General features: G+C 46.3%; 1 protein-coding gene across 1 annotated transcript in view; it reads right to left on the reverse strand.

The window, feature by feature from the left end:
• The window catches only part of LOC139421653 (casein kinase I), a 73661-nt gene that overhangs the window by 16312 nt on the left and 45906 nt on the right, over nucleotides 1-11443 (reverse strand). Inside the window, exons 4-6 of the mRNA XM_071172739.1 lie at nucleotides 8177-8405; nucleotides 6670-6840; nucleotides 1500-1648 (exon numbers count right to left, since the gene is read on the reverse strand). Coding sequence (XP_071028840.1) covers nucleotides 1500-1648; nucleotides 6670-6840; nucleotides 8177-8405 — 549 coding nt within the window. The remainder of the gene's footprint in view (nucleotides 1-1499; nucleotides 1649-6669; nucleotides 6841-8176; nucleotides 8406-11443) is intronic.

Genomic DNA, 11443 nt, shown 5'->3' on the forward strand with positions numbered 1-11443 from the left:
TTCACTATCACAACAACACCATGGAGACAACAGTCACACTGTCCCACCTCCCAACCCTTCACTATCACAACAACACCATGGAGACAACGGTCCCACCTCTTCACTATCACAACAACACCATGGAGACAACAGTCACACTGTCCCACCTCCCAACCCTTCACTATCACAACAACACCATGGAGACAACGGTCACACACTGTACCACCTCTTCACTATCACAACAACACCATGGAGACAACAGTCACACTGTCCCACCTCCCAACCCTTCACTATCACAACAACACCATGGAGACAACGGTCACACACTGTACCACCTCTTCACTATCACAACATCGCCATGGAGACAACGGTCACACACTGTCCCACCTCTTCACTATCACAACAACACCATGGAGACAACGGTCACACACTGTCCCACCTCTTCACTATCACAACAACACCATGGAGACAACAGTCACACTGTCCCACCTCTTCACTATCACAACAACACCATGGAGACAACGGTCACACTGTCCCACCTCTTCACTATCACAACAACACCATGGAGACAACAGTCACACTGTCCCACCTCTTCACTATCACAACACCATGGAGACAACAGTCACACTGTCCCACCTCCCAACCCTTCACTATCACAACAACACCATGGAGACAACAGTCCCACTATCCCACCTCCCAACCCGTCACTATCACAACAACACCATGGAGACAACAGTCACACTGTCCCACCTCTTCACTATCACAACACCACCATGGAGACAACGGTCACACTGTCCCACCTCTTCACTATCACAACACCATGGAGACAACAGTCACACCTCCCAACCCTTCACTATCACAACAACACCATGGAGACAACAGTCACACTGTCCCACCTCTTCACTATCACAACAACACCATGGAGACAACAGTCACACCTCCCAACCCTTCACTATCACAACAACACCATGGAGACAACAGTCACACCCCCCAACCCTTCACTATCACAACAACACCATGGGATCTTATTGACCAGGAATTTGCTCAATCAGCATTCAAAATGGCTGCCGTTGCCAGGGACACCACTGCTATTCGTAGACCAACAAAATGGCCACCGTGGACATTCCATTACTATGTCTCAATTACCTCTCCTTCCTCCCAAAGTGTGCACTGGTTCACATCACTGACTTGAAGAAATACAGTGGAACCTCCCACTAGCCCATGTCTCCACCAATCCCAATCTCCACGCTTTCCAGATTTGTGGGAAGTAGTGAACAAGTGTACACTTCAGGAGAAAGGAGATATTGTGGGAAGTAGTGAACGAGTGTACACTTCAGGAGAAAGGAGATATTGTGGAAGTAGTGAACGAGTGTACACTTCAGGAGAAAGGAGATACTGTGGGAAGTATTGAACGAGTGTACACTTCAGGAGAAAGGAGATACTGTGATGAAAAGACTCCAGTCCCGGGGTCAATGTAACGAAGGGGATGACTCAGACGTTAGCAGAGAGACGTTACTCACAAACTTGAGCATGTTCCAGTCGAAGACGTAGTCGTAGGAGAAGCCCTGTCTGTGGAACAGGTTCCTGAACAGCTGTCTGAGGTACGAGTAGTCGGGCTTGTCATCGAACCGCAGAGAACGGCAGAAGTTCAGGTACGTGGCAAACTCCGCTGAGAGGAGAAAGGAGAGGATGGGTCAAGATACAGCTCTGTAATTATTATACAACTGGACGTGGTAAACTCCGCTGAGAGGAGAAAGGAGAGGATGGGTCAAGATACAGCTCTGTAATTATTATACAACTGGACGTGGTAAACTCCGCTGGGAGGAGAAAGGAGAGGATGGGTCAAGATACAGCTCTGTAATTATTATACAACTGGACGTGGTAAACTCCGCTGAGAGGAGAAAGGAGAGGATGGGTCAAGATACAGCTCTGTAATTATTATACAACTGGACGTGGTAAACTCCGCTGAGAGGAGAAAGGAGAGGATGGGTCAAGATACAGCTCTGTAATTATTATACAACTGGACGTGGTAAACTCCGCTGAGAGGAGAAAGGAGAGGATGGGTCAAGATACAGCTCTGTAATTATTATACAACTGGACGTGGTAAACTCCGCTGAGAGGAGAAAGGAGAGGATGGGTCAAGATACAGCTCTGTAATTATTATACAACTGGACGTGGTAAACTCCGCTGAGAGGAGAAAGGAGAGGATGGGTCAAGATACAGCTCTGTAATTATTATACAACTGGACATGGTAAACTCCGCTGGGAGGAGAAAGGAGAGGATGGGTCAAGATACAGCTCTGTAATTATTATACAACTGGACGTGGTAAACTCCGCTGGGAGGAGGAAGGAGAGGATGGGTCAAGATACAGCTCTGTAATTATTATACAACTGGACGTGGTAAACTCCGCTGAGAGGAGAAAGGAGAGGATGGGTCAAGATACAGCTCTGTAATTATTATACAACTGGACGTGGTAAACTCCGCTGGGAGGAGAAAGGAGAGGATGGGTCAAGATACAGCTCTGTAATTATTATACAACTGGACGTGGTAAACTCCGCTGGGAGGAGAGGATGGGTCAAGATACAGCTCTGTAATTATTATACAACTGGACGTGGTAAACTCCGCTGAGAGGAGAAAGGAGAGGATGGGTCAAGATACAGCTCTGTAATTATTATACAACTGGACGTGGTAAACTCCGCTGGGAGGAGAGGATGGGTCAAGATACAGCTCTGTAATTATTATACAACTGGACGTGGTAAACTCCGCTGAGAGGAGAAAGGAGAGGATGGGTCAAGATACAGCTCTGTAATTATTATACAACTGGACGTGGTAAACTCCGCTGAGAGGAGAAAGGAGAGGATGGGTCAAGATACAGCTCTGTAATTATTATACAACTGGACGTGGTAAACTCCGCTGGGAGGAGAGGATGGGTCAAGATACAGCTCTGTAATTATTATACAACTGGACGTGGTAAACTCCGCTGAGAGGAGAGGATGGGTCAAGATACAGCTCTTTAATTATTATACAACTGGACATGGTAAACTCCGCTGAGAGGAGAGAGGAGAGGATGGGTCAAGATACAGCTCTTTAATTATTATACAACTGGACGTGGTAAACTCTGCTGGGAGGAGAGGATGGGTCAAGATACAGCTCTGTAATTATTATACAACTGGACGTGGTAAACTCCGCTGAGAGGAGAGGATGGGTCAAGATACAGCTCTTTAATTATTATACAACTGGACGTGGTAAACTCCGCTGAGAGGAGAGGATGGGTCAAGATACAGCTCTTTAATTATTATACAAACTGGACGTGGTAAACTCCGCTGGGAGGAGAGGATGGGTCAAGATACAGCTCTTTAATTATTATACAACTGGACGTGGTAAACTCCGCTGAGAGGAGAAAGGAGAGGATGGGTCAAGATACAGCTCTGTAATTATTATACAACTGGACGTGGTAAACTCCACTGAGAGGAGAGGATGGGTCAAGATACAGCTCTTTAATTATTATACAACTGGACGTGGTAAACTCCGCTGGGAGGAGAGGATGGGTCAAGATACAGCTCTTTAATTATTATACAACTGGACGTGGTAAACTCCCCTGAGAGGAGAGGATGGGTCAAGATACAGCTCTGTAATTATTATACAACTGGACGTGGTAAACTCCGCTGAGAGGAGAAAGGAGAGGATGGGTCAAGATACAGCTCTGTAATTATTATACAAACTGGACGTGGTAAACTCCGCTGAGAGGAGAAAGGAGAGGATGGGTCAAGATACAGCTCTGTAATTATTATTCAACTGGACGTGGTAAACTCCGCTGAGAGGAGAGGATGGGTCAAGATACAGCTCTGTAATTATTATACAAACTGGACGTGGTAAACTCCGCTGGGAGGAGAGGATGGGTCAAGATACAGCTCTTTAATTATTATACAACTGGACGTGGTAAACTCCGCTGAGAGGAGAAAGGAGAGGATGGGTCAAGATACAGCTCTTTAATTATTATACAACTGGACGTGGTAAACTCCGCTGAGAGGAGAGAGGAGAGGATGGGTCAAGATACAGCTCTGTAATTATTATACAACTGGACGTGGTAAACTCCGCTGAGAGGAGAGGATGGGTCAAGATACAGCTCTGTAATTATTATACAACTGGACGTGGTAAACTCCGCTGAGAGGAGAGGATGGGTCAAGATACAGCTCTTTAATTATTATACAACTGGACGTGGTAAACTCCGCTGAGAGGAGAAAGGAGAGGATGGGTCAAGATACAGCTCTTTAATTATTATACAACTGGACGTGGTAAACTCCGCTGGGAGGAGAGGATGGGTCAAGATACAGCTCTTTAATTATTATACAACTGGACGTGGTAAACTCCGCTGAGAGGAGAGAGGAGAGGATGGGTCAAGATACAGCTCTTTAATTATTATACAACTGGACGTGGTAAACTCCGCTGGGAGGAGAGGATGGGTCAAGATACAGCTCTTTAATTATTATACAACTGGACGTGGTAAACTCCGCTGGGAGGAGAGGATGGGTCAAGATACAGCTCTTTAATTATTATACAACTGGACGTGGTAAACTCCGCTGAGAGGAGAGAGGAGAGGATGGGTCAAGATACAGCTCTTTAATTATTATACAACTGGACGTGGTAAACTCCGCTGAGAGGAGAGGATGGGTCAAGATACAGCTCTTTAATTATTATACAACTGGACGTGGTAAACTCCGCTGAGAGGAGAAAGGAGAGGATGGGTCAAGATACAGCTCTGTAATTATTATACAAACTGGACGTGGTAAACTCCGCTGAGAGGAGAAAGGAGAGGATGGGTCAAGATACAGCTCTGTAATTATTATACAAACTGGACGTGGTAAACTCTGCTGGGAGGAGAGGATGGGTCAAGATACAGCTCTTTAATTATTATACAAACTGGACGTGGTAAACTCCGCTGGGAGGAGAGGATGGGTCAAGATACAGCTCTTTAATTATTATACAACTGGACGTGGTAAACTCCGCTGAGAGGAGAAAGGAGAGGATGGGTCAAGATACAGCTCTGTAATTATTATACAAACTGGACGTGGTAAACTCCGCTGAGAGGAGAAAGGAGAGGATGGGTCAAGATACAGCTCTGTAATTATTATACAACTGGACGTGGTAAACTCCGCTGAGAGGAGAGGATGGGTCAAGATACAGCTCTGTAATTATTATACAACTGGACGTGGTAAACTCCGCTGAGAGGAGAGGATGGGTCAAGATACAGCTCTTTAATTATTATACAACTGGACATGGTAAACTCCGCTGAGAGGAGAGAGGAGAGGATGGGTCAAGATACAGCTCTTTAATTATTATACAACTGGACGTGGTAAACTCCGCTGAGAGGAGAGAGGAGAGGATGGGTCAAGATACAGCTCTGTAATTATTATACAACTGGACGTGGTAAACTCCCCTGGGAGGAGAGGATGGGTCAAGATACAGCTCTTTAATTATTATACAACTGGACGTGGTAAACTCCGCTGAGAGGAGAGGATGGGTCAAGATACAGCTCTGTAATTATTATACAACTGGACGTGGTAAACTCCCCTGGGAGGAGAGGATGGGTCAAGATACAGCTCTTTAATTATTATACAACTGGACGTGGTAAACTCCGCTGAGAGGAGAGAGGAGAGGATGGGTCAAGATACAGCTCTGTAATTATTATACAACTGGACGTGGTAAACTCCCCTGGGAGGAGAGGATGGGTCAAGATACAGCTCTTTAATTATTATACAACTGGACGTGGTAAACTCCGCTGAGAGGAGGAAGGAGAGGATGGGTCAAGATACAGCTCTTTAATTATTATACAACTGGACGTGGTAAACTCCGCTGGGAGGAGAGGATGGGTCAAGATACAGCTCTTTAATTATTATACAACTGGACGTGGTAAACTCCGCTGAGAGGAGAGAGGAGAGGATGGGTCAAGATACAGCTCTTTAATTATTATACAACTGGACGTGGTAAACTCCGCTGGGAGGAGAGGATGGGTCAAGATACAGCTCTTTAATTATTATACAACTGGACGTGGTAAACTCCGCTGGGAGGAGAGGATGGGTCAAGATACAGCTCTTTAATTATTATACAACTGGACATGGTAAACTCCGCTGAGAGGAGAAAGGAGAGGATGGGTCAAGATACAGCTCTTTAATTATTATACAACTGGACGTGGTAAACTCCGCTGGGAGGAGAGGATGGGTCAAGATACAGCTCTTTAATTATTATACAACTGGACATGGTAAACTCCGCTGAGAGGAGAAAGGAGAGGATGGGTCAAGATACAGCTCTTTAATTATTATACAACTGGACGTGGTAAACTCCGCTGGGAGGAGAGGATGGGTCAAGATACAGCTCTTTTTATACATCCAGTTGTATAATATATATTATATATGTGGAATAAAATGCCTGAATGTGAATCCTCTAGTCTCCAAGACAACAAGACATACACTACAAACAGATCTGAATCTGATCAGCTTTCTTCCTGGTTAGGTCACATGCTCAGGATAAACTCCTAACCATCACACTTTGGACCACAGAAGAGCTATCCACTTTCAAAGACCGGGAGTGGAAATTCTATATGTACAAGGATCTACTATGTAAAAACGACCTGTTTTGACTTCAGAAAACCCCATCAACTTCCAGCCACAGACAGGTCTTTCAACTACTCACATGGATATCCTTTACAGAGGACCTCGATGGGGGTAGACATCTTTTTCTCACTGATGCGTTCGTACTTCTGTCTCTTGGTGGCAGCCTTCAGGCCCTGCCAGGGCAGACTGCCCAGGTTGAAGTACATCAGGACATAGCCAAGAGACTCCAGGTCATCACGACGAGACTGCTCTGTAAAGGAGAGAAAAGAGAGAGAGAAGAGGAGAGAGAGAGAAGAGGAGCGAGAGCGAGAGAGAGAGAGCGAGAAGAGAGGTAGAAGAGAGAAAGAGAAAGAGAGAAAGAGAGAGAGAAGAGAGAGAAGAGAGGGAGAGAGAGAGAAGAGAGCGAGAGGGTCAGGGTGTTTCTGTTGTGTACCTGTTAACTGGTGTGTGTAAGTAGTGTATGTGTTTGTTTACATCTCATTCCAAAATCATGGCTATTCATATGGAGTTGGTCCCCCCCTTTCCTGCTTTCCTGCTATAACAGCCTCCACTCTTCTGGGAAGGCTTCCCACTAGATGTTGGAACATTGCTGCAGGGACTTGCTTCCATTCAGCCACAAGTGCATTAGTGAGGTCGGGCACTGATATGTTGGGCGATTGGGCCTGGCTCACAGTCGGCGTTCCAATTCATCCCAGAGGTGTTCGATGGGGTTGAGGTCAGGGCTCTGTGCAGGCCAGTCAAGTTCTTCCACACCAATCTACAAACCATTTCTGTATGGACCTGGCTTTGTGTAGGAGTGCATTGTCATGCTGAAACAGGAAAGGGCCTTCCCCAAACTGTTCCCACAAAGCTGGAAGCACAGAATCATCTAGAATGTAACTGTATGCTGTAGAGTTAAGATTTCCCTACACTGTAACTAAGGGGCCGAGCCCGAACCATGAAAAACAGCCCAAGACCATTATTCCTCCTCCGCCAAACTTTACAGTTGGCACTATGCATTGGGGCAGATAGCGTTCTCCTGGCATCCGAAAAACCCAGATTCATCCGTCGGATTGCCAGATGGTGCAGCGTGATTCGTCACGCCAGAGAACGCTCCAGAGTACAACATCTTCAGCTGACGCATGGCACTGCGCATGGTGATCTTAGGTTTGTGTGCGGCTGCTCGGCCATGGAAACTAATTTCACGAAGCTCCCCGACGAACAGTTCTTGTGCCGACGTTGCTTCCAGAAGGTAGTTTGGAACTCGGAAGTGTTCTGTTCTGTGAGCTTGTGTGGCCTACCTTCACGGTTGAGCCATTGTGGCTCCTAGACGTTTCCACTTCACAATAACAGCACTTACAGTTGACCGGGGCAGCTGTAGCAGGTCAGATATTTGACGAACTGACTTGTTGGCAAGGTGGCATCCTATGACGGTGCCACTTTGAAAGTCACTGAGCTATTCTACTGCCAATGTTTGTCTATGGAGATTGCATGGCTGTGTGCTCGATTTTATACAACTGTCAGCAAAGGGTGTGGCTGAAATAGCCAAATCCACTAATTTGAAGGGGTGTCCACATACTTTTGTACATATAGTGTATATATCCTACCGATTCCCAGGTGTGTGTTGATGGATGCGTAGCGCGCGGTGCCGGTCAGGTTCTTGTTCTCGCGGTAGGGGATGTGCTGGTGTGTGCGGGCGTCGCGGTACTTCTTGGCCAGGCCAAAGTCGATGATGTACACCAGGTTGCCCTTCTTGCCCAGGCCCATCAGGAAGTTGTCTGGCTTCACGTCTCTGTGGATGAAGTTCTTAGAGTGGATGTACTCTATACGGCTGATCTGGAGAAGAGAGAGGTTGATCAATAACAGCTAGTCTGATCTGGAGAGGAGAGAGGTTGATCAATAACAGCTAGTCTGATCTGGAGAGGAGAGAGGTTGATCAATAACAGCTAGTCTAATCTGGAGAGGAGAGAGGTTGATCAATAACAGCTAGTCTGATCTGGACAGGAGAGAGGTTGATCAATAACAGCTTGTCTGATCTGGAGAGGACAGCAGAGAGCTTGATCAATAACAGCTAGCCTGATCTGGAGAGAGGTTGATCAATAACAGCTAGTCTGATCTGGAGAGGACAGCAGAGAGCTTGATCAATAACAGCTAGTCTGATCTGGAGAGGACATCAGAGAGGTTGATCAATAACAGCTAGTCTGATCTGGAGAGGAGAGAGCTTGATCAATAACAGCTAGTCTGATCTGGAGAGGAGAGAGCTTGATCAATAACAGCTAGTCTGATCTGGAGAGGAGAGAGGTTGATCAATAACAGCTAGTCTGATCTGGAGAGGAGAGAGCTTGATCAATAACAGCTAGTCTGATCTGGACAGGTGGCGTTAGCATAATCAATAATGCACATAGAACGTGGATATACATGATGGGTGTCAATGGTAAAAAATGTAAACACCTGGAGGACACCTGGTAGTATAAACACCTGATAGTATAAACACATGGTAGTCTAAACACCTGGTAGTCTAAACACCTGGTAGTCTAAACACCTGGAGGACACCTGGTAGTCTAAACACCTGGTAGTCTAAACACCTGGTAGTATAAACACCTGGTAGTCTAAACACCTGGTAGTCTAAACACCTGGTAGTCTAAACACCTGGGGGACACCTGGTAGTATAAACACCTGGTAGTCTAAACACCTGGAGGACACCTGGTAGTATAAACACCTGGTAGTATAAACACCTGGTAGTCTAAACACCTGGAGGACACCTGGTAGTATAAACACCTGGTAGTCTAAACACCTGGTAGTATAAACACCTGGTAGTATAAACACCTGGTAGTCTAAACACCTGGTAGTATAAACACCTGGTAGTATAAACACCTGGTAGTATAAACACCTGGAGGACACCTGGTAGTATAAACACCTGGTAGTCTAAACACCTGGTAGTCTAAACACCTGGTAGTCTAAACACCTGGTAGTCTAAACACCTGGTAGTATAAACACCTGCAGGACACCTGGTAGTATAAACACCTAGAGGATACCTGGTAGTCTAAACACCTGGTAGTCTAAACACCTGGTAGTATAAACACCTGGTAGTATAAACACCTGGTAGTCTAAACACCTGCAGGACACCTGGTAGTATAAACACCTGGTAGTCTAAACACCTGGTAGTATAAACACCTGGTAGTCTAAACACCTGCAGGACACCTGGTAGTATAAACACCTGGTAGTATAAACACCTAGAGGATACCTGGTAGTCTAAACACTGCAGCACTACTGTTGCAAAAAATGAAGAAGAAGCGAGTGCTAATCGGGATGTGATCTTTCCTTTTCAAGATGATTCCATACGTATCTAGATCCAGGCCAGGGGTTTCTCCATACGTATCTAGATCCAGGCCAGGGGTTTCTCCATACGTATCTAGATCCAGGCCAGGGGTTTCTCCATACGTATCTAGATCCAGGCCAGGGGTTTCTCCATACGTATCTAGATCCAGGGCAGGGGTTTCTCCATACGTATCTAGATCCAGGGCAGGGGTTTCTCCATACGTATCTAGATCCAGGGCAGGGGTTTCTCCATACGTATCTAGATCCAGGCCAGGGGTTTCTCCATACGTATCTAGATCCAGGGCAGGGGTTTCTCCATACGTATTTAGATCCAGGGCAGGGGTTTCTCCATACGTATCTAGATCCAGGGCAGGGGTTTCTCCATACGTATCTAGATCCAGGCCAGGGGTTTCTCCATACGTATCTAGATCCAGGCCAGGGGTTTCTCCATACGTATCTAGATCCAGGGCAGGGGTTTCTCCATACGTATCTAGATCCAGGCCAGGGGTTTCTCCATACGTATCTAGATCCAGGCCAGGGGTTTCTCCATACGTATCTAGATCCAGGGCAGGGGTTTCTCCATACGTATCTAGATCCAGGCCAGGGGTTTCTCCATACGTATCTAGATCCAGGGCAGGGGTTTCTCCATATGTATCTAGATCCAGGCCAGGGGTTTCTCCATACGTATCTAGATCCAGGCCAGGGGTTTCTCCATACGTATCTAGATCCAGGGCAGGGGTTTCTCCATACGCATCTAGATCCAGGGCAGGGGTTTCTCCATACGTATCTAGATCCAGGCCAGGGGTTTCTCCATACGTATCTAGATCCAGGCCAGGGGTTTCTCCATACGTATCTAGATCCAGGCCAGGGGTTTCTCCATACGTATCTAGATCCAGGCCAGGGGTTTCTCCATACGTATCTAGATCCAGGCCAGGGGTTTCTCCATACGTATCTAGATCCAGGCCAGGGGTTTCTCCATGCGTATCTAGATCCAGGCCAGGGGTTTCTCCATACGTATCTAGATCCAGGGCAGGGGTTTCTCCATACGTATCTAGATCCAGGGCAGGGGTTTCTCCATACGTATCTAGATCCAGGCCAGGGGTTTCTCCATACGTATCTAGACCCAGGCAAGGGGTTTCTCCATACACATCTCTGCAATAGAAACCCCTGGACGGGTAGAAATGACAACGGTCCTATATATTTACACTACATCTGTACGTAGATTGTTCAGGTTCACCATCTGCAATAGTTTTGGTAGTTTTGCTTGAAACAAGGAGACAGGACAGCGACCTCACTGCCTGGTTGACGCAGGAGAAGAAGAGAAGCTCTCCGAGTCAAAACTTCCCAAACGGTCTAAACCATTCCATTATGAGACGGGGGATGAAATTCAAAGTTGTGCTATATAGATCTCCCCCTCTAATTGGTAGTGTGGTGGTAGATGCCCAGGTTCCCTTATTGGAAGCATACTACATACACCATAAGACATTACAGGGTGTAGTTGGACTCAGCTACAGATATCTAAATGACTAGCAGATCAATTTGTAATTTTCATTTTA

This window comes from Oncorhynchus clarkii, chromosome 12 (assembly GCF_045791955.1).
Source record: "Oncorhynchus clarkii lewisi isolate Uvic-CL-2024 chromosome 12, UVic_Ocla_1.0, whole genome shotgun sequence".
Classification (NCBI taxonomy): Eukaryota; Metazoa; Chordata; class Actinopteri; order Salmoniformes; family Salmonidae; genus Oncorhynchus; species Oncorhynchus clarkii.